The following is a 27500-nucleotide window of genomic DNA, read 5'->3' as shown; positions in this document are numbered from 1 at the left end:
AGATTTCAGAGAGGTTTGCCTGATAGTGTGTGCCCAGTTTAGAAACAGAACCATGGTTACATTAGCTGGTTTTTAATTACAGTTCAAACTAAACAAATTGAATTTGAATGTAATTAAAAAATATGTCAATATTTTATAAATACATAATATAAAATATATAAACAAATTAATAAACCCATTGCTAAGTTTTAATTTATCAAATGCAAATAACTAATCATGTACAGTTGAAGTCAGGATTATTAGCCCCTTTGAATTATTAGCCCCCTGTCTTTTTTTCCCCCAATTTCTGTTGAACGGAGAGATTTATTCAACACATTTCTAAACATTATAGTTTTAAAGTCTTATTTCAAGTAACTCATTGTTGTATCTTTGCCATGATGACAGTTCTAGAAACTAGTATTCAGAAAATAATGTTTGACTTGATATTTTTCAAGACACTTTTACGTATGCAGCTTAAAGTGCCATTTAAAGGCTTAAATAAACTAGGCAGGTTAGGGTAATTAGGCAAGTTATTGTATAACGATGGTTTGTTCTGTAGATTATGGAAAAATATATAGCTTAAAGGGGCTAATAATTTTGGCCTAAAAATGGTTTTGAAAAAATTAAAACTGCTTTTATTCTAGCCGAAATAAAACAAATAAGACTTTCTCCAGAAGAAAAAATATTATCAGACATACTGTGAAAATTTCCTTGCTCTGTTAAACATGATTTAGGAAATATTTGAAAAAGAAAAAAAAATCAAAGGGGGCTTATAATTCTGACGTCAACTGGTACTTTAGACACAAGTACTTATTTATAAACTTCTGCTTATTCGTTGGGTACTAGTACCTTAAAAAAGCAAATAATACTCATTTATTAGATATTATTACTTGTTGGTTAGTACTAGTACTAATAGTAGTTTTTAAAAATGTTTTAGCAAGAACTTTAAAGTGAACTCTACTTTGGCCATTATGGCTAGTCATAACACAAAAGCTGGTCCAAGTAACAATTTTTAATATAAATTAGTGGTTTATCACTGCCTATTATTAAGACATTGGCTGTTTATTTGTGCTAATAAAGCACATATTTACACGTGTAATCCAATGAATAAAAGAATTACATTTCCATATAAGAGCAGGTGGTTTCTTTTGTTGTTCTTTTACATTCATTTTCCTTCGGCTTAGAACTGCAAACTTATCCTGCATATGTTTTACACAGAGGATGCCCTTCCAGCTGCAATCCAGTACTGGGAAACATCCATAGGCTTTGTGTGGACTGTGCTGATGAGAAAAAACAAAAATAAATGTACAGCTAAAGTCAAAATGATCAGCCCTCCCTCCCAAATGATGTTTAACAGAGCACAGATTTATTTTACATTATTTCCTATAATACTTTTTCTTCTGGTTTTATTTTGGCTAGAATAAAAGCAGTTTTAATTTTTTTTTAAAAACAACTTTCAGGTCAATATTATTAACCCCTTTAAGCAATATTTTTTGATTGATTTTTTTGAGCTGAATATCTTGAAAAATATAAAGTCAAATATTATGTACTGTCATCATGACAAAGACAGAAGAAATAAGCTATTAGAAATGAGCTATTAAAACTACTGTGTTTAGAAATGCGTTAAAAATGCATTAAACAGAAATTGGGAAAAAATGTACAGGGGGGCTAATAATTCAGACGACAACTGTATAATTTGTGCTTAGGTTTATTTGCCAACCTGTTTGTTTTCCTAGCAGTCTCTGAAAAAAATTAATATCCATTTAATAATCTTCCTCTGTTCCTCTTCAGGTTGGAGAAGTCGAGCCAGGTTCGCACAGTGTCCAGCAGTAACCTTTTTTTTAAAGGCAGTCGCTTCCGCTACAGGTAAGTTTGGATAGACATGCAAACACACACACACACACACACAAACACGGGTCACTGCCAATGGACCACAGCCCCAGGGGTCCCTGCGCCAAAACCTGCCCGCACAAAACCTGCCCGTCCTCATCATGGTCACTTAGAGGAGAGAAAACCTGCTGCGCATGGAGCCGCTCACAAGTGTTTACTTAATAACACCAATTGTACCAGATGAATGGAGCCATCAGGGCAATTAAACAAACAGCACGATCAATTATTACAGTGGGCTCTCAGGCTCAAACAGCTAATTAGGAAATTGATAACAGTTATTTTCTCACTCCTATGTAGGCATTTGAAAGCACTAAAGGACTCTGTTGGGAGTTTTTTTGTTTAAAGGGAAGTCGTTCAGTGACAGATTGAGAGGCAGAGATTGAGTTAAGAGAAAAGACTCGGAAAGGTTAATTTAATTCCTGAGCTTCATGGAGTCCAGGAGGCCGGCCACCATCTTTCACAGTCACAACCATCATAATTGCCTACAAAATGTCAGTGTGACTGGAACTCGGTGCGGTTTTCTTTTTTTTGCTCGGTGGTTGTTGTGTTGTTTTCTTTTTGCTGGATGAAGATGCTCTAACTATTTTAACCAGAGTGTGAAACTGACACCCTATACCAAACACATGTGCAGGCATTTTTTGTGCACAATGGCTATACGCAAACACACACACACACACACACACACACACGCGCACACACACACACACACACACACACACACACACACACACACACTGGATATAGACATTGAATTATTTATACTTAGATACATAATATAATATAATATAATATAATATAATATAATATAATATAATATAATATAATATAATATAATATAATATAATATAATATAATATAATATAATATAATATAATATAAAATAATATAATATAATATAATATAATATAATATAATACAATATAATATAATATAATATAATATAATATAATATAATAAAAAATAATATAATATAATATAATTTAATATAATATAATATAATATAATATAAAATAATATAATATAATATAATATAATATAATATAATATAATATAATATAAAATAATATAATATAATATAATATAATATAATACAATATAATATAATATAATATAATATAAAATAATATAATATAATATAATATAATATAATACAATATAATATAATATAATATAAAATAATATAATATAATATAATTTAATATAATATAATATAATATAATATAATATAATACAATACAATATAATATAATATAATATAAAATAATATAATATAATATAATTTAATATAATATAATATAATATAATATAATATAATATAATACAATATAATATAATATAATATAATATAATATAATATAATATAAAATAATATAATATAATATAATATAATATAATATAATATAATATAATATAATACAATATAATATAATATAATATAATATAAAATAATATAATATAATATAATATAATACAATATAATATAATACAATACAATACAATATAATATAATATAAAATAATATAATATAAAATAATATAATATAATATAATATAATATAATATAATATAATATAATATAATACAATACAATACAATATAATATAATATAATATAAAATAATATAATATAATATAATATAATATAATATAATATAATATAATATAATATAATATAATATAATATAATACAATATAATATAATACAATACAATATAATATAATATAATATAATATAAAATAATATAATATAATATAATATAATATAATATAATATAATATAATATAATATAATATAATATAATATAATATAATATAATATGAGTGACACAGTAGCGCAGTAGGTAGTGCTGTTGCCTCACAGCATGAAGGTCACTGGTTCAAGCCAGTTGGCATTTCTGTGTGGAGTTTGCTTGTTCTCCCGTGTTCGCATGGGTTTCCTCCGGGTGTTCCGGTTTCCCCCACAGTCCAAAGACGTGCGGTACTGCTGAATTGGGTAGCCTAAATTGTCTGTAGTGCATGAGTGTGAATGAGTGTGTATGGATGTTTCCCAGAGTTGGGTTGCAACTGGAAGGGCATCCGTTGCATAAAACATGCTAGATAAGTTGGTGATTCATTCCGCTGTGGCGACCCCAGATTAATAAAGGGACTAAGCCTGAAAGAAAACGAATGAAATATAGTTCATGTTAGTAATTACATGAACTAATGGGATGTACTACTAATGTAAAATCCTAGACTATAGTATAATATGAAGTTTACTTTTGGGCTGAAGTGTGAATGCAAACAGAACTAGTTTTGTTTGTGTCTGTACGAAGCGGTCTTTCAGTTAGATTTACATTTACTTTCATTAGTGAAAATGATGGCAAAATATTTCACTCTAGCAGGGGTGAAGCTTTTATAACTAGTTTTTGTTTAATTTCAGTGGAAGAGTAGCCAAAGAGGTAATGGAGCAGAGTGCAAAAATTAAAAGGGAGCCTCCAGAAATACACAGGTATGCATGAGTGCTAAACGTATATATTTACGTTTATTCAGTGTGTGTTTGGTCCACATGCATGATAGAGCGACTGCTGTCTGTCATTAGGAGATGTACTGTAATGTGATAAATGTGTGTGTGGATCCAGTACTGTATGTGTATGTGTCACAGGGCTGGCCTGGTGCCTAGCAGGAGCTGTCCATCTATCACTCACGGGCCGCGACTAAGCAGTGTCCCTCGCACCCGCCGGAGAGCGGTACACATCTCCATCATGGAAGGTGAGAGTCCAGTTTTAAGCACGAGTTCAGCTGGAAGCATAGGCACAGAGCTAAATGTCACAGTACTGAATGTTTTGAAATATGATCAAAATGCTGTGGAAAATAGCAAAGCTAAAGTTTGGGAACACATGATTTAATGGGAATTCATGCCATAAAGATATAAAGGAGAGGTCAAGAAGATATTAGGATGGCAACAGTGTCTGTGCAGTTTTAACATATATTTTACATATTTAAAAATTATATTAATTTGTTTATTTTATTTTATTTTACATTTCTATCCAATGTGTATTTGTGTCTATAAAAGTGGATATACATTTGAAGTCAGAATTATTAGCCCTGTTTATTCCCCCCCCCCCCCCCCCCCCCCCCCCAATTTCTGTTTAATGGAGAGATGCGTTTTTTGATGCATTTCTAAACATAATAGTTTTAATAACTCATTTCTAATGATTTTTTTGAAGACACTTCTATACAGCTTAAAGTGACATTTAAAGGCTTTACTAGGTTAATTAGGTTAACTAAACAGTTTATATATACAGTGTATTTTATGTGTTTTATATATATATAAAACACATCATTTAAATATGATTAAACATTCATTAATAATTTATTTATATACACTCTATATGCATATGCGCATTCAGAACGTTGCCAAGTTGACCGCATGCAGTAACTTGAGGCTGAAGCACAGGAGTGGACATACAGATGCTCCTGTCACTCACACCACTCTATTTCTGTGCCAGCTGTGTACAGTCAGTTCTAACACTTCCCTGTGCCACCAGCTGTGCCATCTTGCCCCACCCATTTGAGGCTTACCACCGTCCTCTGCCCACTAGTTAATCTCATATACCAGACTGATAGACTTCAGCATCTCTGCCAACTCATAGCAATATTACACTGAGCACAGACCCATATCGCATACAGTTCAAGTCAGAATTATTAGAGCCCCTTTGAATAGTTTTTTCTTTTTAAATGTTTCCAAATGATGTTTAACAGAGCAAGGAAATTAGTAAGTCAGATAATATTGTTTTTTTTTTGTTTTTTGTTTTTTTCTGGAGGAAATCTTATTTGGCTAGAATAAAAGGACATTTTCACAGTATGTCTGATAATATTGTTTAAAAAAAACAAAAAAAACATTTTAAGGTCAGAATTATTAGCCCCTTTAAGCTATATATTTTTCGATAGTCTACAGAACAAACCATCATTATACAATACCTTCATGGCAAAGATCAAAGAAGAAATGAGTTATTAAAGCTATTATGTTTATACATGTGTTGCAAAAAAATCTCTCAGTTAAACAAAAATTGGGGGAAAAATAAATAGGGGCTAATAATTCATAGGGGCTAATAATTCTGACTTCATCTGTACATAGACACCTAGACAAAAAAAGAAGCAATTTTTATGACATGATGAATGTGATAAAAACTGCTGTAGAAAATTCGCTCCTCTAGTGACATTGGTAGGGGATTGTATATAAAATACATTATAATTATAATGATATATATAATTCCTTCCCCTAATCTGTATGTTTCCACCCACTGTGCCACAGCAGCAGTTTACCATTTCACTTTACTTATTGTAAATTTACAGGTAAAACATTACCAGTGTGCTGTTGTTAGCTGAACTAACAAACATAATCATCTGCACAGACTCCTGACATCACTGGACTCTGTGGTGGATTAATGTTTTGGATAAAATGAAAGAAAATAAAGTTTTGACCCACTAAGTGGCCTTAACTACAGTACCATGTACTACATTAAAATATAAAAGCAATGTACTAAATGTGTTATAATGTATTGCAGAACACTTCTGATGCCATTGAGGTGGGGTATGGGTAAGGTTAGGGAAATGTTTGGTGGTATGTGTAGGTTAAGGTTTAAGGCACGGTCAGCAGTGTAATTATAAATATAATTACAGATAAAGTATAAAGTATATACTCAAGCATAAAGTATAAACATGTATTTACACAATAAGTACATTGTAGCAAATGATTAGTTTTAGTGCAAGAACATATTAAATAAGGCATTTATTATAAAGTGGAACCTTTTACAGTATTTGGACAAAAAATACTCAATGCCAGACTGCTTCATAAATAAGACTCAATTCTGAACTTTACTCCACAGCAACTACACAAACGTATTAACTTAAGGCGAGAAAACACAGAGCAGACATGTATGTGTTCACATGATCTTATTTATGCGAGTTCACGAGTGAGTTTACATGAAAATTGTTATGTGTACAGTGATATGTGACAATTTTATTTCCTTGCAAAATATAAACAATTGCATAACATTACACATAAAAAAACATGGGTGGAGGAAGGCATTGCTTTCATAGCCACTCTCTCTCATAAGAGCTTTAAAGGTCATGACAATCCCCCTCCTTTTTTGCTATTGTTTTTTTTCTCATTTCAGTAGAGACACTTAGAAATTGGTACTTCTGACTACACTACCAGTGCCATGGCCCATCATGAACACCTACCTACTGCATGGACTCACAGCTTGATCAAATAATTTGAGACAGGCCTCCCTGTCTCCCAGCTGTGAACTCGCTTGTTGATGTACTGGACCAGGTCAACTATATAATGGACGATCGCCTACACTTTCCCCTACCCTAAACCCAACCGTCATAGAAGCATTGGCGTTACCTTATTGGGCGGTACAATGTCCACTATGTAGTAGAACTGGTCCAGTACGGCATTATGGTTACAGACTGCAGTGAGGACATCTCTAATAATTCAGAAGCAGAGACTTCTCATAGGATGAGAAAACTAAGTCTCATCAACTAAATAATTTTTTGTAATGCGTTTCATAACCGAGAAAGCAGAATACTTATGATGTGACCGTGATGTGAGTTGGGTTGGGTATCGTTTGGGGTTATTTCGATACCGGTGCTAAATTGATACTTTTTAAACGGTACCAGTGCTGAAACCGGTGCCTGAACCGATATTTTTGAGCCACAAAATTAAAGTGGATGACTCTAGAAAAGTCTTTTATTTGACAATCTTTTAAACAATAACTTTAATAGTTAAATAAATATAACAATAACTTTTAACAATATATGCATATTCATATCACATGAATTTAAGATTTGTATTATGCAACTACATTAACTTACTACTAGCCTGTGGAAAGGCTGTCATCAAATACTGAACTCCTTTTTTCTAGGGTTGGGACTACATGGTTATCAGTAATCTAATGATTTGTCTTAATCTGAATAAGACAATAATATGATTAAGGTGTTTACATGAGTTGCTGTTTGAATGTTCCTTTCATGATCCATCTTACATGTTATAGTACATAGATCGATTGCGTCATCACGCTATCCATGTTTCCTCCAGTTTCATGTAATTTCAGGTTTCAATTTTTTATTTTTAGACTTTAACTGCAGTTTCACTTTCATTCAGGAACATTTCATTCATGCCCCTATGACAAACAGGTATTTGATGCGAGCATTAAGTAAGGGCTGGTGGAAGAGTGCTCTTTTAATAAAATTTGATGAGAATTGAAGGGAAAGAAAAAACCTCTGCATTTTGCAATGCAGGTGTCTGTGGTCCTTTAAGGTAATCAAAATCACTGTTTACATGGTAGTCTAGACTCTTAATCAGAGTATTGTCTTAATCATATTAAAATCGAAGCATTGGTGTCCATGTACATACTCATTGAAAGTGCCAGATGATGTCGCAAGCTTTTCAGAGTGCATTCTTCTGCCTTTAAGTTGATGTGTTTCCCCCTAACACGCAACTTTTGTAAAGCATCTGCTTCACGTTGCATTGTCAGAATCATTGCTTGTAAAATACACTTTAGAACGCTTAGTTTAAGCAAATTTAAAGAATGTGATCATGCGTGTTGATCTGAAGAGTCGCTCTCGCTCATGGCACCGGGTTTCAGTACTCAACCCTAGATGTAAGGTTTGGACTTGAAAGTCCTGAAAAAGTCATGGAATTTTTGGAGAAAAATACTGATGATAACAATGCTGATGATGATTTTCCTCTCAATCATTGTTTGACTGTGGTTTGATTATATATGCTTGTAATCCACTACTGGTAAATTCCGCCAATTTGGCTGAATAATATTTATTTGTTTTGTTGTTTCTGTAGTGACAGAATAGTGTGCGATAGCTCCGCCCTCTTCTAAAAAACAGAAGCTCATTTACATTTAAAGGAACATTCACAGAAACGGTGTTTTAGCCTGCACACAAATAGGGGCAAATTTGATGATGCTATAGTGAATGATCTGTATATTTTCAGCTGAAACTTCACAAATGCATTCTGTAGACACCAGATATTAACAGTGTTGGGATTAACTTTTCGCCTGCAAGACATTAACAAACAAAGAATATGGCAAGTAAGTTCTATTTCCTGTTAGTGGTTAGTGAATATATGCATGTGTTGTCATTTATCTTCCTCAGGCTATTGGAAATTTTTACTTTGAACGTGTAATGATTTCAGCCTCTGAGCTTGAGCTCGCGGTCCAAGGCTATTGGCTCAGCCCGGTTCGCAGCAGAGGAAAAAAAGTAATTTGATAAAAATGACAGAAGACATGTAATGGTGCATTCATGTAATATGAGCGAGCAAATCTCTTTGCTCACGCGCTGGTTTCCTCTGTTCATAGACAAAACTGCTTGCGAGCTGTCGTGCGCAAAACTTCACACAAGCACTTAAAACATGATGGCTGCTCACGTGCAAATGATCTGCTCTCGCTCCGTCAGATGATGCAGACTCACAGTTTGTGACTTGTGCTTCCTCCTCTTTTCATGCTTTTGCTCTCCAGAGATCCTCCTGTTAAATGGGTTATCCCAGGAATGTTGATATGGTTTATATATTGAAATATAAAGACGAGAGTGATAAGCCAAAGCAGTTTCTCTCCATCCGTGGATTTAGTCTATTTAGATGCATATAGATCTCTGTTTGATTTGTTTTCTTTCTAAGCAGTTAGGCAATGTTTAGCCTGTGTGATCATTTCTATGGCCTAAATGACTGAGGTTGAGGGGTTGGTCCTCTAATTACACTTTATATTGAGTAAGCTGTTCATCATGCTCACCTTGTGCAAGACAGTTTTGTCAATCAAATCACTTTTATTGTCACATCATCAACAGCACCTGTGAACCATTTTAATTTAAAGAGAATAAAATAATGAAAATAATAAGAAAATAAAAAAATCTGCATCTTGTCATGGCATTGGAGTTTACATATAGGCCTGCTGTGGCTAATATGAACATACCCAAGCTATTCACAGATATTGCCAGATAATTACTTTACCTCTAGCATACTTTTAACAGATCATTTTTTATCCTGACTATCATGCTTTCTTGCATTGTCTTGAGCCTTCACGTTGCCAAATATATTCTATCTTGTTAGTAGCTGGATAAGTAACAGTCATTATTCTACATCCTATCGCTTTCTACTGGATGTAAAATGCTCTGCAGTACATTTAGTCATTTTAGAATGTGAAGTTCTAATTCTGTAGTTATTTTGGTGAAAGTAACTAAAAAGTAATATGAGTAATGTAACACTACAATTTTTCCCAGAGATGGTTGCGGCTGGAATAAAAAGTTCCGCTGCATAAAAACTTGCTGGATAAGTTGGAGGTTCATTCCGCTGTGGCAACCCCGGATTAATAAAGGGACTAAGCCGACAAGAAAATAAATGAATGAACATTACAATTTTGAGACTGTAATATTGTAATCTAAGGCATTACTTTGAAATAGCAGCAATAAGTCATCTGTAATGTATTACAGTTTGGAAGTAATGTGCACAACACTGGATATTAATTTGACATTTTATGAGAAGGAGTTTAAGCCCATCTTCATAAGTCAAGCTTTTGTCTGTAGAACGAATGCTTCAGAGAGCTAGTGAAGATAAAGTGAGCTATCCTGCATGTGCTGACTGTGAGTCTTCAAGGAGTATTAATACCCTGGACTCAAAATAGACAGGGCCTTTCTCACCATTTAAGTCACTGGTGGGAGGAGGTGAGAGGCCGGGTGGGGTAGAACTTACCATCTCTGTCCATTCTGCCACTTACCAGCACAGCCAAGCCTTTACCCAGCAGCCCACGGTGGGAAAAAGGGCACCGGTAACAGGGTTTAGACTTGTTTGCATGCTTCCTGAATAAGTACTCCAGCTGCAGACGTTGGCTTTTGGAGATAAACATGGTGAAGTGCCTGATCCGCATCACCACGCGGGTGAACGTCCACCTGCGCATGATCAACCACTGCTATCGGGATGTAAAGGTTCGGGTGCTGAGTTTGGGGCCTCGAATGCTGGGAAAGGCTCTTGGCGTGCTGCCCCTTTACCCAGCGCTCACGGGGCAGCAGGATCAGCTGCGAGCATCACCTTTGCCCATGACTTCATCATCTTATGCAGCGCACACCTCAGCTTTCGGTAAAGTCTATTCTGCGTTTATCAGATTCTTGATATATTAGTCATTTTCTTGTGATGGAATGGACTATACTGCATGCACAGATAGTGTTTTTCAGCCAATGATGAACTTCCTGTAAAAGCTTTATGTGACTGTTTTCAATTTCACAAGGTTGCTGTTACAGCATTGATGTTGTAATTGAATTAAAATATAATCAGTTAAATAGACCTTACAGCATCCAATCGGTTGTTAAAGTGTAAAAAGAAATGAAAGACAGACGTTTGAACACAGGTGCCATCAGTACAAGCAGGTTAGCGCAGAAACTCCATTGAAAAACTGGTGTAAAATAAATATCTATATTTTAAAGACATGGCATGGAAAAATATAATTTAATGCAATGCTTCTTGTTTGGTCTGATACCCACTTTATATCATATCTCAGCCAGGCAGTGATGATCTAGCAGCATTTTTGTACAGGATGGCAATTCACTGGAAACCCTAGGGCTGGCTGACTGAATTTAAAAGTCTGTGTGCATATACCCCATTGGATTACTTTGGTTATAACAGATAGAAAGTGTCAGGTAATGAAGTGTTTTTTTGGTTGTTTTTAGTCTTGGCCAGCATTAACAGCTCTTTGAGAGTGTAAAACGCTTTAATTTTGTCATTCTGAACTATGAGGTCATTAATATATTTTAAAAAGCTTTTTTTAGGTTACTTTACAGTTTTTAGTTCTCTACATTTGCCATTAATAGGGCCGTGTTTTTCAGTAAAATGTTCTATTGTGTTTTGCATCTACTTACTAAACAAATGATAATGTGTAATGAGCATGCAGACAAACTTAATATGCCTCAACAATAACACTTTATAATCAGTTCAGAATTAATACTTGCAAATTGTTTAACTGTTTATATCCTCATTTATCGTGAACCGTCAGGCCAATATATATTTTTAAAAAAGGGTAACTGGAGTCAAACATTCAGATGTGTTTATTGACTGAATCGGCTTTCTTAAAAACGATTCTCCATATGTCTTGATCATTATGAACAGAACACATTAGAAGCTTGAAAAGGTGCAGGAATGCAAAGTGAAATGTTTATATATTTGAGTGCAACAATTCAAAGCAGATGCATAGGATGGTTGGAGGAGGATGAAATCATTTCGTTGTCCATCTGAAACTGGGTGATATAATGACATTATGTTTACATGAAGACCAATAATCCAATTTTACTGTGATTAAGACAGTACTCTGATGAGGAGTCTACCATGTAAACACGATTTTTAATCAATTTAATCTGATTAGGTCATTATCGAATTCAACAGAAATCAAATTAAGACGTAAAGTAGGTTGATTTTAGTTGCATTACTGAAGTGCAGTACAGACAAGTAAACACCGCAATCAAACTATTACCGGCGTGTCAGATATTTGCCGCAATTTTGCAACAGGATTGTCCATACACACATGGCTGTTCGACACTATGCTCTGCACCTACTGAGTCAGGGAAGGACCACATACACTTGCATTGTGAAATGTGGAGGCTTTTTCTCCATATGGCGTGTGGTATTAAATTCCACTAAAACAACACTCTTCCAGCAGTTCATACTCGCATCCAATATCTCGCTCATCATAGGGGGCATGCATTAAATGTTCCTGAATGAAACTAAATGTGCCAAACTGCAGCTAAAGTCAATAAATTAAGAATGAAACACTCAAAATTACATGATTATGTGCTATTACATGTAAAATGGGATCATGAAAGGAACATTCAAAAAGCAACTCATGTAAACACCTTAATCATATTATTGTCTTTATTCAGAGTAAGGCAAATCATTCGGTTACTGATGTCAGATGGTCTGGTTTGAGTTTTATTTTATAAAATGCTGAAATACTGAGGTTTTCATGCACAGATCACTATAGTGTTTCCAGAGAATGACCAATGAGCCAAAATATACAGTGAGTTTCAGTTGTGTGGCTTTTGTAACCTTGATAGAAGTCTACCTGAGAATTGTTGCTGATTATGTCCATTTCTTTATGTCAACACATGTGACAGTCTTCTACCAGTTATTTCACCACGAAGACAAAGGTTGTCACAGTTTTAAAAAACATCTAAAACTGCAGCCTTGAACATGACAAAATATTAACTAAACTTAAACGGCACAACAGCCAACAGCTCTTAGCTCAGTAGAGTATATTTGGGCGTTTGCATCATGAATGTGCAGCCAACCAAAACCACAGCAACTGTAAAACTCATATTAATGTGGAACGAGATCTTTTCAGCAACATCTTGAAGTTGGAGAATTATGCGCTTCATGTTGGCACACTGTCCACAAGGCTATCTGTGCAGACTATAACAACTTCTAAAATGTATGCCACTATTAAGGCACTAATAAAGGCAAATTGGATTCATTCAGGTAATGACAAGATGTGCCTAATAAAGTGGCCAGCGAGTGTATAAACTCAGGAGTTTAGAGATCAAAAACAGAAAGAGAAATGATCCAATATTTTCCAGACTACAGTGATAATAGTAGAACGCTATTAATGTAAACAAAGATAGACTAGTTAGTTGGTTGCTGCCAGATTCTGCTCTGAAAATGTTTAAGTAGCCAGTCTTTGCCTGTTCTTCTATAATGAACAGAGAGCAGTGAACAATAGTATGAATTATTCATACAGAGGTACATGTAAATACATCTGTAGGCTTTTACATGAGCTGTTGAATTCCAGGCTTCTTTTAATCCTGAAAAATGCACCAAAGCAGATGCGCTTTCATCTGTGATCATTTTTCTTTAATATTGTGAATGAGAAGTCTTGGTTGGGTAGTAAAATGTCACGTCATCAGGAGGTGAAATCCTAATCCCTTCACATCAGAATAGAAATGTAGCATATCTAAGCAAAAGCTTATGCTTCTGAACTTTCAGCTCCTTGAGGAAGCGGTTATGTCAGAACTGAAGCACAAGGATTTATGAGAGATTTGCAGCATCCTCACTTTAGGGTCTCAGTGGCCTCTTGTTGTGACGAATCCTCTTAACAGGACGTTAGAGTTATGTTTAAGACCAGAAATAGATACACTCAAGTCCATAAATACTGGCACATGGACACAATTCTATCGTTTTTGCCTCTATACACCAACACAATGGATTTGAAATGAAACTAACAAGATGTGCTTTACCTGCATATTGTCAGCTTTAATATGAGGGTATCTACACTTAAATCAGGTGAACGCCGTAGGAATTACAACAGTTTGCATATTTGCCTCCCACTTGTTAAATCACCAAAAGACACTTGGTTTCTCAGCTGCTCCATGGCAAGGTGTGTTATTCCCCTATTACAATGAGCAGGTCTCAGTATTAATTGACCTGACTTTATATCTGCTGAGTTGGCATATGCATATCATCTAACTTCTGAATGTGTCTGCATCTGTATGAGCCTTTTAAGTGTGTAGCTATTTAAGAATATGTTCTGCATTCTGTATGTTTAAATGTGTGTTGTGTAATAGTGAGGTCTATTGATTTATCATATGTTGCTAATTGTTACAGCACCTCAGTAAGTCTGCCTGTTGCCTGTCAATATGTGTGATTCCCAGAGCTTTACTGAAGCCGGTGGGGGTTTGGAAAAATGTCTTTCCACATTAGCACTCTAGTCTACCGAGCTCTGAACACATTACTGCACTCCAGGCCTATGATTCAGTATCTAGCTCTGTCACCTGCATGAGACCCTTCTAATAATCCCCATCAAGCTCAGTGCTCCCTTTCTCCTTTTTACCCTCCCTGTCCTTAGCAATTGTTGCTTGTCAGATTGTATGACATGACCCCTTTGAGGTCTCAGTTTCAGATTGAATAATATAAACACTGACAGCCAATCAGATTTCATCATGTCCTAAATAGCTTGAGCATTTATAATGGCAGATGATATAACTTCAGTATGCGCTTATGAAAAAACAATATCAGTGTGTGTTGGTGCTGTTGTAGGTATTGAATTACACTGATGGGTAAATACATTGACCATTTTTAGGTAAAGCAAATATCATAGATGATCGAATATGGTCACATAATAAGGTCTGGGTAGATTACGTGACTAGTTCTCAATCCTGACTCTCACGACTGTCCCGCTTTTTGCATTTTAAATGTCCTCTTACTGCTTCAGAGCTTTGTTCCATTCAACCTTAAGTGCCGTGCAAAGTGGACATCACAGGATATTGCAAGTTGAATTGAAAGGGTAATAAAGTGAGTGATGTGACTTAAGCAAATCTCCTGATTATAGTTATATAACTCTTCACTCTTCTGTAACAAGATTCATCTGAAGATGCAACAATCTGTGTAATGCAAATATTTATTGAAGTGAAATGAAGTAAACTTCAAGTTCTGCCTGTTTCTCAGGAGGTAGAGAGCAGTGAACACTTTGTAGGGAACATGTCAATTGGAACACAATAACTTTAAGAAGCTTTTTAAAGTCAATCAGGTTATCTGAATGATGTGACAAACAACAAGTGACTTGCAAGATGTGTAGAGTGAGTGGTTGGGGGGTGATAAGTCACAAGAACCTGCTGAATTGATTGAGAACTGCTGGATCACATGGTAAATAAACAATCAGTTCAGTCTATGCATAGTCATTGTGTTGGATGCAGAAAAAATAGGCAGGTTGGTCACTTATGCAGGCCCCTGTCCACAGTTTAAAGTGCCTACAATGGACACACAAGCCTTGGAGCAATGGAAGGTACTTGTAGTCACCTGCCAAGAAAATGGTGGACCAGGATGCACGATGGAAGTGAAGTTTCATAAACTAATTTCGAGAGGAGCACGTGATATGATTGAGCACAGCTGGCCACTCATTTGTAATCAGTAATAATCCAATCCGAGTGATCCTAGCCTACTATTAATGGATCACTTTCTAACCTTTTTCCCTATCTTCATTTCGGAAGAATCCCCCCTTCCACCCCATCTCCTCCTTTTTCTCCCCATTCAAAAGGGGGAACTATCGAAACCTTCCTGATCTCGTATCCTCTGATATGCTTATTGACCGGGCAGGAGCCCTGGGCTTAAATATCTCCGAGCTCAGGGTTCTCTCCCGGGACAGCATGCCAATTCTGCAATAATGCTAAGCATATCTAAGTGTAAACTTTTGAATTATGGCAAAGTCAGCAGAGGGAGTGTGATACAATGTTCTGCTGAGAAACCATTGAAGTGAATTTGACATTGTTGAATAATAGGGTTGGGTGATTGCAACCAATTTGGCATCGTACGACGTCTAATGTGAAACATTGTGAAGGACAATAGCATTGTCGTCGTAGGTGGCAGTGAATAAATTGTTTTGAATAATTAATTAGTTCCTATCAAATTATTTGTAGCTTACCGTTTAAACTACCTGCATGGTCTTTGTTTTACCCATTACCAAATCATAAATAAATAAAGATAAGTCACACACAAATTACCACCTGTCAATCACTTTTTCTTTGGAACTCTGGCATGAATAGGCACAGTGATCTGTGTCGTTATAATGGCGTCGATGAACTTGGTTGGTAAAAAGGTGCACAACCAACAGTATCTGAGGTTTTATCTAAAAATATTAAGCACAAGCATGAAAGCGAAATTGAAGATTGTACTGATGCTGTGACTCGTTACCTGATAGATTCAAAAGACAGAAGAGTCGTTATAGAGACAAAATTAATTAAATATCACGTTTAACAACTATAGTGAGACGCGATCCAGTGGTACATCCTTGATAAACTGTCCGAAGTGCACTGCTTTCTGCGCTGACTGCTGGAGCTCAGAGTCAGATGTGCACATAGCCTACACTGCAGCGCATGACAGTGTGTGAGGTAAAGAGATGTGCGTTTTCAGCAGTATAGTGTGGAAGGAGATCTTTTCAGAACGCTAGGTGAAACGGCAGCATAGTGATGTCTATCCAAACCTATTAAATAGCAGGTATGCTCTTTCATCCCAAAGTTGTCTTCTTGAGGAAATGGATAATGGACCCTGCCAAGCTGCACACATTGTTTAGGAATGGTCTGAAGAACAGGATGAGTTCAAGGTGGTGTCCAGGCCTCCTACATACCTGGATTTCAACCTAACTGAATTTGTTGGATGTGCTGGTTCAATCCAAGACGGATCAACATCACAAACTACAAGAATTGAAGGATCAGCTGCTGAAGTCTTGGTGCCAGATACCAGAGGACACCTTCAGGGGTCTTGTAAATTCTGTGCCTCAGCAGGACGGCACTGTTTTGGCAGCACAAGGACGACCAACACTTTCTTAGGCAGGCGGTTGCAATGTCGTAGCTCATCAGTGTAAATGTATTTTTAGTTATTGTTCTTGATGTGAAGGGACCTCAGGTCTGAACCTTTGAAATGAAAATGTAACTGAAAACATGCACGAGTTTCATTTATTTTGGTGTTTTATTTTGACTGATTTTCAATTAACCATATTATAATTCAGCATTTCAGTAAAGGGGTAGACTTCTTTTTCATCTTTGCCAGACTTTTTTACAATCTTTTGCAAGCTCACATTCAGTTTTGCCTTATAAGAATGTACCAATATGGAAGATCTGTCCTGACGTGCATTATTTTATAAATTGTCTACGGTTTTACATATTTTAAATCAAACTAATCATACATTTTCTGATGAACCATGTGTTTTTTTGTCAAAACATGCACGCAAATTCTTGCAAATGCACTTCATAGCCAACCCATTTCAAGCAGGTTAACAAACTCTCAAAGAAAGAACATTTAACAACCACTAAACTGCCATTTTTCTCTCTCATATCTTCCCCTTCCTTTTGTCCAGGACTGGAATCCTTGCGGGACAGTGCCCACTCCACTCCAGTGCGCTCCGTGTCCCATGGCGACTCCTTTATGCCACGTTCGCGAAGCCAGATGACGGACTCCGGTGACAGGACAGCGATAATCTCTGATGAGAGCTACAGTCCCTCCGACAGCGTTCTGCCCACACCAGTAGCAGAGCACAGCCTGGAGCTGGCAGTCTCACGCCAGATCAACGGCGCCCCCTGCAGCATAGAGGAGGAGAAGGAGTCGGAGGCGGGTACGCCCTCCGTGGGCGATGTGGCTGAATTTGGCGCAGACAGTAGGGCGGCGGGCCCCATGCAGATCGCTGGCAGGGAGGCCCCGCTCAGTGAAGCTGAACAGGTGAATAAGTTTGTTTTAAGTGTACTCCGTCTGCTCCTTGTGACCATTGGACTCCTCTTTGTCTTGCTCCTCCTCCTCATCGTCCTCACCGAGTCCGATCTTGACATTGCATTTTTACGTGATATCCGCCAGACCCCCGAGTTTGAGCAGTTCCATTACGAATACTTTTGTCCCCTCAGACGGTGGTTTGCCTGCAAGCTCCGCTGGGTGGGCGGGCTGCTCATTAACAAGTGAAATTGAGGCACTAAAGCGCATAAAGCCTCCCTTGTTGGGGTCGAGAAGATGCTAAACACGTGGAGAGAACGAGAGAGACAGAAGGAGGGCATCGACCTGTCCCATGAGCCCAGCTTCTTTCATGACACTCCTGCTGACACGTGGTGGTGGACTACCAGGCCCACAGCTCCTCTTCTCTTCCACTTTAAGTTCTTTCTCCCCCTCCATTTTTAATTTTTTTCGTCTTTTTTTTTGTCATTTTTATTTTGCTTTTGATTTCCACTTTTTGGATTTCAGGTCATTTCAGGTATTTTATTTTTACAAAAAAAGAAAAAAAGAAAGAAAAAAATTCAAAGACTTGAGAAGATTTTATCGTTCCTTAAATAGGAAATATGAAATATTTTGTTGCAACGAGAACGTTGCCTTCATTTATATTTATTTTACAATAATACTTGTTAAAGTCTTATTAAATGTGGAGGAAAGAGATAAGTTGATACAGTATAGTGGGTTTGGAAAGTATGAGAATGTGGGAAACCAATGCTTTTCTGAGTTTATGCATTATTCATATCACCAGTCATTTAATACTTAATGATTTTCTGAAAGCTGCTATAATTTACCACATCAATGATCAGATCAGCAGAGGGTTATATGTAAGGTAAGAATGTGCAAGTTATTTTGAAAGTAAGACTTGAGGAAAGACTGGAAATTATTTTAATAAAATTAATGGGTACCTTTGAGTTCTGTATTTGGTGGAGTTTTAGGGTGTCCGATGCGTTTTAGGACTATACTAGTGTGTAGGCGATAGCAAGCTGTGAAGTAGAAATCATAAAAAAAAGGTTCTTTCTAATGAATTCAGAAAATGAATTGGTATAAATTGTGTTCTGTCACGTGACCCAATAGTGTCAGTATATGTTAAAGAGGTTTTCATGACTGATATAAAAGCAACTAGCACCCATAGATCAAGTCTAGCTACAGTAGATGTGCAATACTGCAAGGGATTGGTTTAAGAAATTAGTGCATACTTTGTTTTCTTGAGTATGTGCATTTGCTTCATTATTATTATGATTATTTTTGAATTTTCCATCTTGAGTCTTTCTGAACAGAAAGAAATCCCATTGTATAAAGTATTTTTTTATTCCATATTAGCCTTGCTCTTATGTTTGTAATTTGTGGAGATCATGCTATGATTATTCTTAATTACAATAATAATGCTGTACTTTTTGTACAAAGAAGTAGTTAGTTTCCTAATATATCGACAGTTTTTCCATGTATATTTTAACAGAAACTGAAATGTTATTTTGTTATTGAAAATTAAATTATACCTTTTTTAGCTCTGTGTTTCAGATGAGGTCTAGAATATGTGGTATATCTGTCAAGGGAGACAAAAGAAAGAGTTTTTTTTAAACCAAATCCACAATCCATTTCCAATTCAGTCACTTAACCAGCAATGAAAAAACAGTCCCTGTGCTTTGTATATTGGTAAAGGCCCTGCATTTGAACACTTAATCAGTTAATACGCAGTTTATCTGAAAGGCTGTGTGTGTGTGTATATGCTCATTTTTGGCAATATGTACTAAAAGGTCAAGTCTTCAGTACACTTGTCCTGACTAGTCTAAGATGTCTTTAGTGTTTATTTAAAGACACCATTCTTCCAGTGGCATGCCAGTTGGACAGGGATTTTTACCATACACCACCTCTTATGCCTGTCCTTTTGAAATTGCTATGATATAATTGTTTTTGCATTTTGGAAAATAGAGGATGTGAATTAAAGCATTCACAAAGACTAGATTTCTGTGTACAGTTCAATTAAGAGCAGGATTGAGATACTTGTAGTAATTCATTATTATACAAAGCGGGGTTTCATTGGTATTCAACAAGCTTCATTATAGCATTATTTTTGTGGCTTAAATAGTGCTGGTATTTAAAAAGAACACATTTTGAGCCACCCATCACAACTTGCTGTCGTGTATGAGGTCAGAAACAATGAAGCCTGTTTGGTGCTAGTGAACTTGGTTAATTACTGTCAGAGATGTTTTAAGAAGTGTAATAGTAATGTTTGCATAACCACTTCATAGAACTACTGTCTTCCACCATTACCGGAGAAAAAGGTTCATTGGAAACAGTAGCGAAAACTGTTGGAACTGCTAATACATGGGAAAGAGAGAGAGAGAGACCCATTGGAGTGATGCATGTCTCTTACAATGAGAAGTATTCATGCATGCATTTATAACATCTCCAATGTGCCAAATAATACAGCATTGTGGCACTTAAGTCCATTTATATTTTTTGAATAATCTGATTTAATGGTTGTTTTGGCAGTACAATAATAGAACTGATGGCCACTTGCATGCCATTGATGAAGGAATTTGGTTCAGAATATCAGAAAGGCTGGCGGGGTTTGAGCAGGAGGGGTTTGGGAAAAGACTGGATTTTACTCATTGACAGCATTATGTAGCTTCAGTGGTCAGTCCTGCATGGCAGCACCATTCAATAAGCAATACCCCAATTCTTTGGAATGAATCGTTTTGGTGGTTTTTGTGCTGTTGTGTAGCAAGTCAGACTACCTGCTGTTTTCTAAGGAGTTTGGAATGAATCCATTTAATTGGAGTTGGACACGATTTTAACTAAACGACTCATTTTATATGATGATTATTGCCAAAATTTGCTACATTTTATACTCATTGTAAGCACTTGTCATCTTGTTTGGATCCTGAAGCCTATGTTTCTCTTCGTCCTTGAAATCCCATTGCACACATTTAAACTAGCGCAGGCTCGATGACTCAAGGGCGATTGCTACTACTGTCCTTGTAGGCTCCTACTTTTTACTTTTGTCTCTAAATAGTTTTCTTGTAAAGTACAGAATGGCCAGGTTTGACTGTGATGAATGAAAGGGTCTTATAAAGGACAATTGCCAGCTAAACTGGCTAAACTGGATCATCATTTCTTGAAACTAACTGGGTTATTGTACAAGGTCCCTCTGTGAACTTTGTATAGAATCAATTTCATTCTGCTTAGTGCATAAATAGAGAAGGTTAAGTGGAAGCTGAACATTTACCATGACATCAAATGAACAGTAGGTTTTCAGGAGTATTACTGTAAATCTCTGGCTTAAAAATGTATACAATAGCATGTATAAAATGATGAGTCATATCAACCCTTCAAAGATGTTTATTTAATTGTTCAAGATCTGGGATTGTTGGCTACAGCTGCTGATCTTCATTGCTATTAAAGTCAAGAAGTCCTCCAAATGCCTCTTCGATTAGTTTGGTTTAATTTTGATGATCATTCTACCAGGGACTTTAAACTTCATCATCATCATCATCAGGATGAATGGCCCTTACATGCTTGCATACAGTCTCCCAAATTATTTGGTAAAATCTGACTTCACCTGAACCGTAGCTTTAAGATCCACTATGGCGCAGAGGTCCAGTAAATATCATTGGTGGCATCACGCTTTATTTACTGTACTGTGCTTCTGTCAGTTTGCCAGTCCCCTCAACAGCTATGCATTTACATGCACATGTGTTGATGCATAGATGCGTGTTTGTGGGCGTGTTTTTCTGTAATATGCATATTTTCTATTTGGGACTGAATGTCGCTGTTTAGTTCCTTAATATATGAATATTAAAATATATACAGCATTTATGTGCCAAATGCAGTTCCTGTTAAGTCAGATTCATTCCAAAGTCATCATCTTTGTACTGTAGGAAACCTTCCATGAAAATGGTATAAGAAATTGTTTCACTGATAGTCCCTTGTAACTGGTGCCATGGAAATATTCAAACTTGAAATAAACATTCAAAAGTGTTTATGATATCTTGTGGTTTATAGCTTATTAAATGTGTGATGTACAGATAATAATGCCTTTCTGTATAGCCCTGTTTACAAAGTTATGATCAGATCTCAAACAGACACATTCCCATTTAAGCATGGTTTAATTAAAAACAAAAATTCTGTTATTAATTACCTGTTAATAGCTAATCAAAAGTACCCTGATTATGTTGTCTATGGAACACAAATTCAGATATTTTAGATAAAATCTGTGAGCTCTCTTATCCTCCATAGAGAGCAATGGTCCTGAGGCATTCAAAGTCCAGAAATAAAACCCAAATCATTCTCAAAACATTCCACACGACTTCATGACTGTCATCATATGAAACTCCAAGAACACTTGTGCACAACAACAAAAACAACAAACATAGTGAAACATAGATCTTATCTCCCGCATCAGACAAGGGTGTGCATTTACACCAAATGGGCAATATACACCATTTGACATTCAAGCCAGTAGTGTGACAAACAAGCATTATATTGCTTATAGTAAACACAAACCCAAATCTAAAGTGCAAGACACTGGCAAACAAAGTCTGAACGTTTTTTGCCACAAGTATTCTTGGAGTTTTGTATGATTACAGTTGAGCCACTGAAGTCACGTGGAATGTTTTGGGTTCTCTTACCAGACTTTGAATTTGCCAGGACAGTTGCCATCTACTGTACAGATGAGAGGGACGTCTTTGATTTAACCTAAAATATCTTCATTTTTGTTCCGAAGATGAAAAAAGGAGATTGGAAGAACACGAATGTCCTTCCCACTAGTATTTAAAAAAAAAAACTGCAGGATTTACTGTAAATCCCTCCAGGATTTTGCAGGTAGGGAAAGAAAAAATCAGGTCACCCAGATAGTTTGATGGCTTTTTGAACGAACAAACCATTTTCATTATCAAATGAATCGATTGGATTGGACATCAAAGTTATTTTTATTTATCCTGGGTTCAGACTACACTATATAAAACTATATTTTTCTCTGTTACTAGTTACGGTGTCAGCTTATGCAGTTTTTATTCCTACTCAATTTCCAGAAACAAACAGCTACTAAAGCAGTGTATTTTATACAGGTAATCATCACCCAAAAATCCTCCAAAAAAATGTATACCTGACAGTGGCATTTCATTGAAAAAATTTGGCAACATGATGATGGTCTCACTTTTTCATTTATCCATGTTTGAAAGGTGTGTATGGAAGAGCTTATGTGCTTTGGGTAATGAAAATCATAACAGAACCAGGCATGGAGGACCAAAAATAAATAAATTAAATTAAATTAAAATAAAAGTAATTTTTATGTTAGTACATCAGTGTCCCAGATGTGGTGTTTGTTTTTTCATCTGCTATGACACACTGTATAAGAACAATTGATTCTGAAAAACATTATATTGGGTAATCTGAACCCAACAAATATTACATTCTCCAGTATTTATACACCCTCACAGGTACACCCATCCAACTGCTTGTAAATGCAATTTTCTAATCAGCTAATCACATGGCAGCAACTCGGTGCATTCAAGACGATCTGCTGCAGTTGAAAGAGAGCATCAGAATGGGGAAAAAAGGTGATTTAAGTGACTGAACGTGGCATGGTTGTTGGTGACAGACGGACTGTTTTGAGTACTTTAGAAACTGCTGATCTACTGGGATTTCCATGCACAACAATCTTTAGGGTTTACAGAGAGTGGTCTGAAAAAGACAAAATATCCAGTGAGTGGCAGTTCTGTGGGCACACAAGAAAAAAAAAAAACACCGGGTGCCACTCCTGTCAGCTAAGAACAGGAAACTGAGGCTACAATTCACACAGGCTCACTAAAATTGAACAATAGAAGATTGGAAAAATCTGCCTGGACTGATGAGTCTCAATATCTGCTGTGACATTTGGATGGCAGGGTCAGAATTTGGTGTCAACAACATAAAAGCATGGATCCATCCTGCCTTGTATCAACAGTTCAGGCTGGTGGTGGGGGTGTAATGGTGTGGGGGATATTTTCTTGGCACACTTTGGGCCCATTAGTACCAATTTAGCATTGAGTCAACGCTACAGCCTACCCGAGTATTGTTGCTGACCATGTCCATCCATTTATGACCATAGTGTACTCATTTTCCAATGGCTACTTCTAGCAGGATAACGTGCCATGTCATAAAGCGTGAATCACCCCTTACTGGTTTCTTAAACACGACAATGAGTTCACTGTACTCAAATGGACTCCACAGTCACCAGATCTCAATCCCATAGAGCACCTTTAGGATGTGATGAAACGGGAGATTCGCATCATGGATGTGCAGCCAACAAATCTGCAGCAACTGCATGATGCTATCGTGTTAATATGGACCAAAATCTATAAAAAATATTTCCAGTACCTTGTTGAATCTATGCCACAAAGGATTAAGGCAGTTCTGAATGCAAAAGTGGGTCCAACCCGGTACTAGTAAGATGCACCTAATAAAGTAGCCGGTGAGTGTATATCATCATTATATATTGTCACAATATATATTACAAGGCACATTAAAATGAATACATTTTAAATTGTGAGAAAGAAATTAGAGGGTCAATTACATACAACCCTTTTAATACAATATTTTAAAGAATATACCAGTGAAATGGTGGTATTCTATTTAAATGCCACTGGTTATCTGGCATTTTCCCCTAAACTATTGTCAAAAAGGTACTTCAAATTATAATGACATCTCAATCTATAGCAATCTGTAGTGATGGGGCGAGTTTTGTTTTTATGTTAAGAAAGTCACAATATAAGCACAGGCTTTCATATTTTAAAACAAATATTTTACATTTAATTTTTGCAACAATATTATACTAAAATTAAACAAAAGTCCACAAAACAAAGTATTTATTAAAATATACATATATAAAATGCATTTAAATGACAATTATTAACAAAGGGAATGTACTTGATGTTTCCAGCTGAAATATGTTGTTGTCTAGAGGTGTGAGAAGGACGGTTTGAGGAATGGACGAGCAGCAGCCTGCGGTGTTGGTAACGACATGAAGCCCGGCCTTTTTGCTGCTGAGCCTGAAGGAGCAGATCTGGAGCCTCGGCCTGCTCCTCGACTGCCACCCCTGTATCCACCTCCTCTTCCTCCTCCTCGTGATGAAGACCAGTTACTGCTATATCCACTACAATAAGAAAGGACAGGGGAAGTTACTCTGATGTCATAAAGCTAATATGACAAGTCACACATACAAGAGACATGCTGACCCTTTTGCAGAGGAGTTCTGGCCACTGGAGCCTTTTCTTCGTTTGGGTTTTCTGGAGTAAGAGCCTTGCTTTCTCTTGGCTCCTCGTCCAGAGTTGCTTCTGAAATATGTCGATGTGACATCCCCACCTCCTTCATCATCATCATCGTTGTCGTCTTCATCATTTTGATGGCCTCTGGTCGTGTCGATCCAGCCTGAACTCTCAGCCTGTGCTTCAGCTGCAGAGAGAGAGAGGGGACATCATGTCTCTTCAGATGCTTCATTCAGCTGCTTTATAGGTTGCAGTTTTGAGCTGGCAGATACACGAGCTGCTTTACAATGCCAGTTTATGAGCAGACCTTGCCAAATCAAAACTGCAGTCTGTCTTCTTCTGAGTGTGTCATCTTTGGTCAGTTCTAATAAAGTAATGTGTACTTACTCAGGGTTTTGGCAGGCTAAATTTAGCATTTTTAAAGTGCTTTTCAAGAGCAAATGGTGATCATTTAAGGAATTAAAAGGCGTATGTACAATATTTGAATTAAAACATTATAAAATCATTGTAACATTGTTATATTTTTTGCTAACTGAAGTACCTCCATTATCCCAAATGTGTCAAAGAATGTTCAAATATGGAGAAATAAGCACTAATTTAACTAGTCACATGGACTCCGTTAATGCTAATGACAATAAGCTAATTGTCATACAACATCAATTTCTGTTTTAGTTAGATAGAAAACACCCAAGTCGCTTTAATATGTTGTGTTTCATTAGATTGCATAGAGCAGCATTTTAACAAATCTAAATCATTTTGACAGCTTCCAGCCTTTTACTCTGCTTCATACCACCATTATAATTATTCTAGAACACTTTAGCTCATCCATGAAAATGATTTCTGCAGGTGTGCATTTAAGTGAAGAAAACACAACATGCCAATGTGTTGACCAAATGATATAATCTGTCTAGAGGAAGGAGAGAGATAAAAGTTTTAAAATTACAACATTTAACTGAAGCAGGGACTAAAAAATAATTTTCTTAAAAAAATAAAAATAAAAATCTCTTCCATTGAAAATATCTTGTTAAATCATGACACACTGGCCAATCAAAAGAAAGTGTATAAATATATCAACTATCAATGAATTATCAATAAATATCCATCAATGTCCTCAAAAAAAAAATAAAATTGAGTTTAAAACACACTGACATATTTAGGAGTTTTCAGTAAATGTAAACTTGGGAGTTGACATAATATTTAGCTTTATAGTACACACATCCAAATGTGTAACGTAAAAACAAATTGTAAAAACAATACTATTACTATAACAATTTAAACTCATACTATTGACCTTATTCTTCGCGCATGAGTGGGCACAGCCATCTGAATCTTTTTGGCTAGTTAATAACAAGCCAAACAATAGTAAAAAAAAAAAAATAATTATAATAATAGTTTTTTACAATCCATCAATTATCAACAGATCTTTTCAAATGACCATTAATTAAAAATAGCAATACAATTAAAAAATATAGAGTGGCATTTACTATAAACATTTATTCTAAACCTAAATAAAACCTAAACAAATTAATTTAATGCAAAGCTAAAAGCGAGATGGTGGATTCAGCATCAAACTAAAATTTGTTTGTACATACTTGACATGAATTGAAGCCGTTTCAGATGGTAAAAAGGTAACAATTCCATTCTGGAATATACACTACTAAGAGAAAGTGCATTTTAAAAGAATATAATTAATCTAAATATCAGCCAGTAAAATCAGAGCATCTATAGTACAGGGTGATTGAAAAACAATACCACGTCTTTGAAAATTTAGATTTTCTGCAAAGAAGAAAAGGAGAGCTAAGCTCTGTCTGTCATCAATTTAAGGAAACTTTGAAGTTTCACATTGAGGAACTAAAACAAGGAATAACTATACAAACTGTTACACCTAAGATGCTACAAAGAGTGTGGAAGGAGTACTGTGTTGATGTCACTCGAGTGTTTAAAGGGAGTCATATTGAAAAAAACTTCACATTGAAAAACACTCTTCAAATTAATTACCCAAGATTCCATCATTCCATTTTGATTAAATACAGATTTTCTTGTGGTATTCATTGTGGTATTCTTTTTGAATCACCCTGTATATTATTAATACATAATCACATTAATAAAC

At 35.8% G+C, this 27500-nt stretch overlaps 2 protein-coding genes across 9 annotated transcripts in view; one reads left to right on the top strand and one right to left on the bottom strand.

Moving 5' to 3' along the window:
* The window catches only part of frmd5a (FERM domain containing 5a), a 221444-nt gene extending 199320 nt beyond the window's left edge, over nucleotides 1-22124 (top strand). The window contains exons 11-15 of one of the 4 annotated variants that reach the window (XM_073930341.1): nucleotides 1771-1845; nucleotides 4287-4355; nucleotides 4509-4615; nucleotides 17746-18104; nucleotides 18284-22124. In XM_073930341.1, the coding sequence (XP_073786442.1) occupies nucleotides 1771-1845; nucleotides 4287-4355; nucleotides 4509-4615; nucleotides 17746-18104; nucleotides 18284-18331 (658 nt within the window). In that variant the 3' untranslated portion in view covers nucleotides 18332-22124. Of the gene's footprint in view, nucleotides 1-1770; nucleotides 1846-4286; nucleotides 4356-4508; nucleotides 4616-10621; nucleotides 10995-17745 lie in introns of those variants that run through there. The other 3 variants (XM_694434.11, XM_021467813.3, XM_073930342.1) reach the window with 3 other exon arrangements.
* A 2850-nt stretch (nucleotides 22125-24974) lies between these two features.
* The window catches only part of blm (BLM RecQ like helicase), a 28092-nt gene continuing 25566 nt past the window's right edge, over nucleotides 24975-27500 (bottom strand). For all 5 annotated transcript variants that reach the window (XM_017352050.4, XM_073930338.1, XM_017352049.4 and 2 more), the window contains 2 exons: nucleotides 25361-25577; nucleotides 24975-25278 (listed from right to left, as the gene is read on the bottom strand). In XM_017352050.4, coding sequence (XP_017207539.1) covers nucleotides 25083-25278; nucleotides 25361-25577 — 413 coding nt within the window. In that variant the 3' untranslated portion in view covers nucleotides 24975-25082. The remainder of the gene's footprint in view (nucleotides 25279-25360; nucleotides 25578-27500) is intronic.

The sequence above is a fragment of the Danio rerio genome, chromosome 18, assembly GCF_049306965.1.
Source record: "Danio rerio strain Tuebingen ecotype United States chromosome 18, GRCz12tu, whole genome shotgun sequence".
NCBI classification, from domain to species: Eukaryota; Metazoa; Chordata; class Actinopteri; order Cypriniformes; family Danionidae; genus Danio; species Danio rerio.
This window is presented reverse-complemented; position numbering and strand designations above follow the sequence as displayed.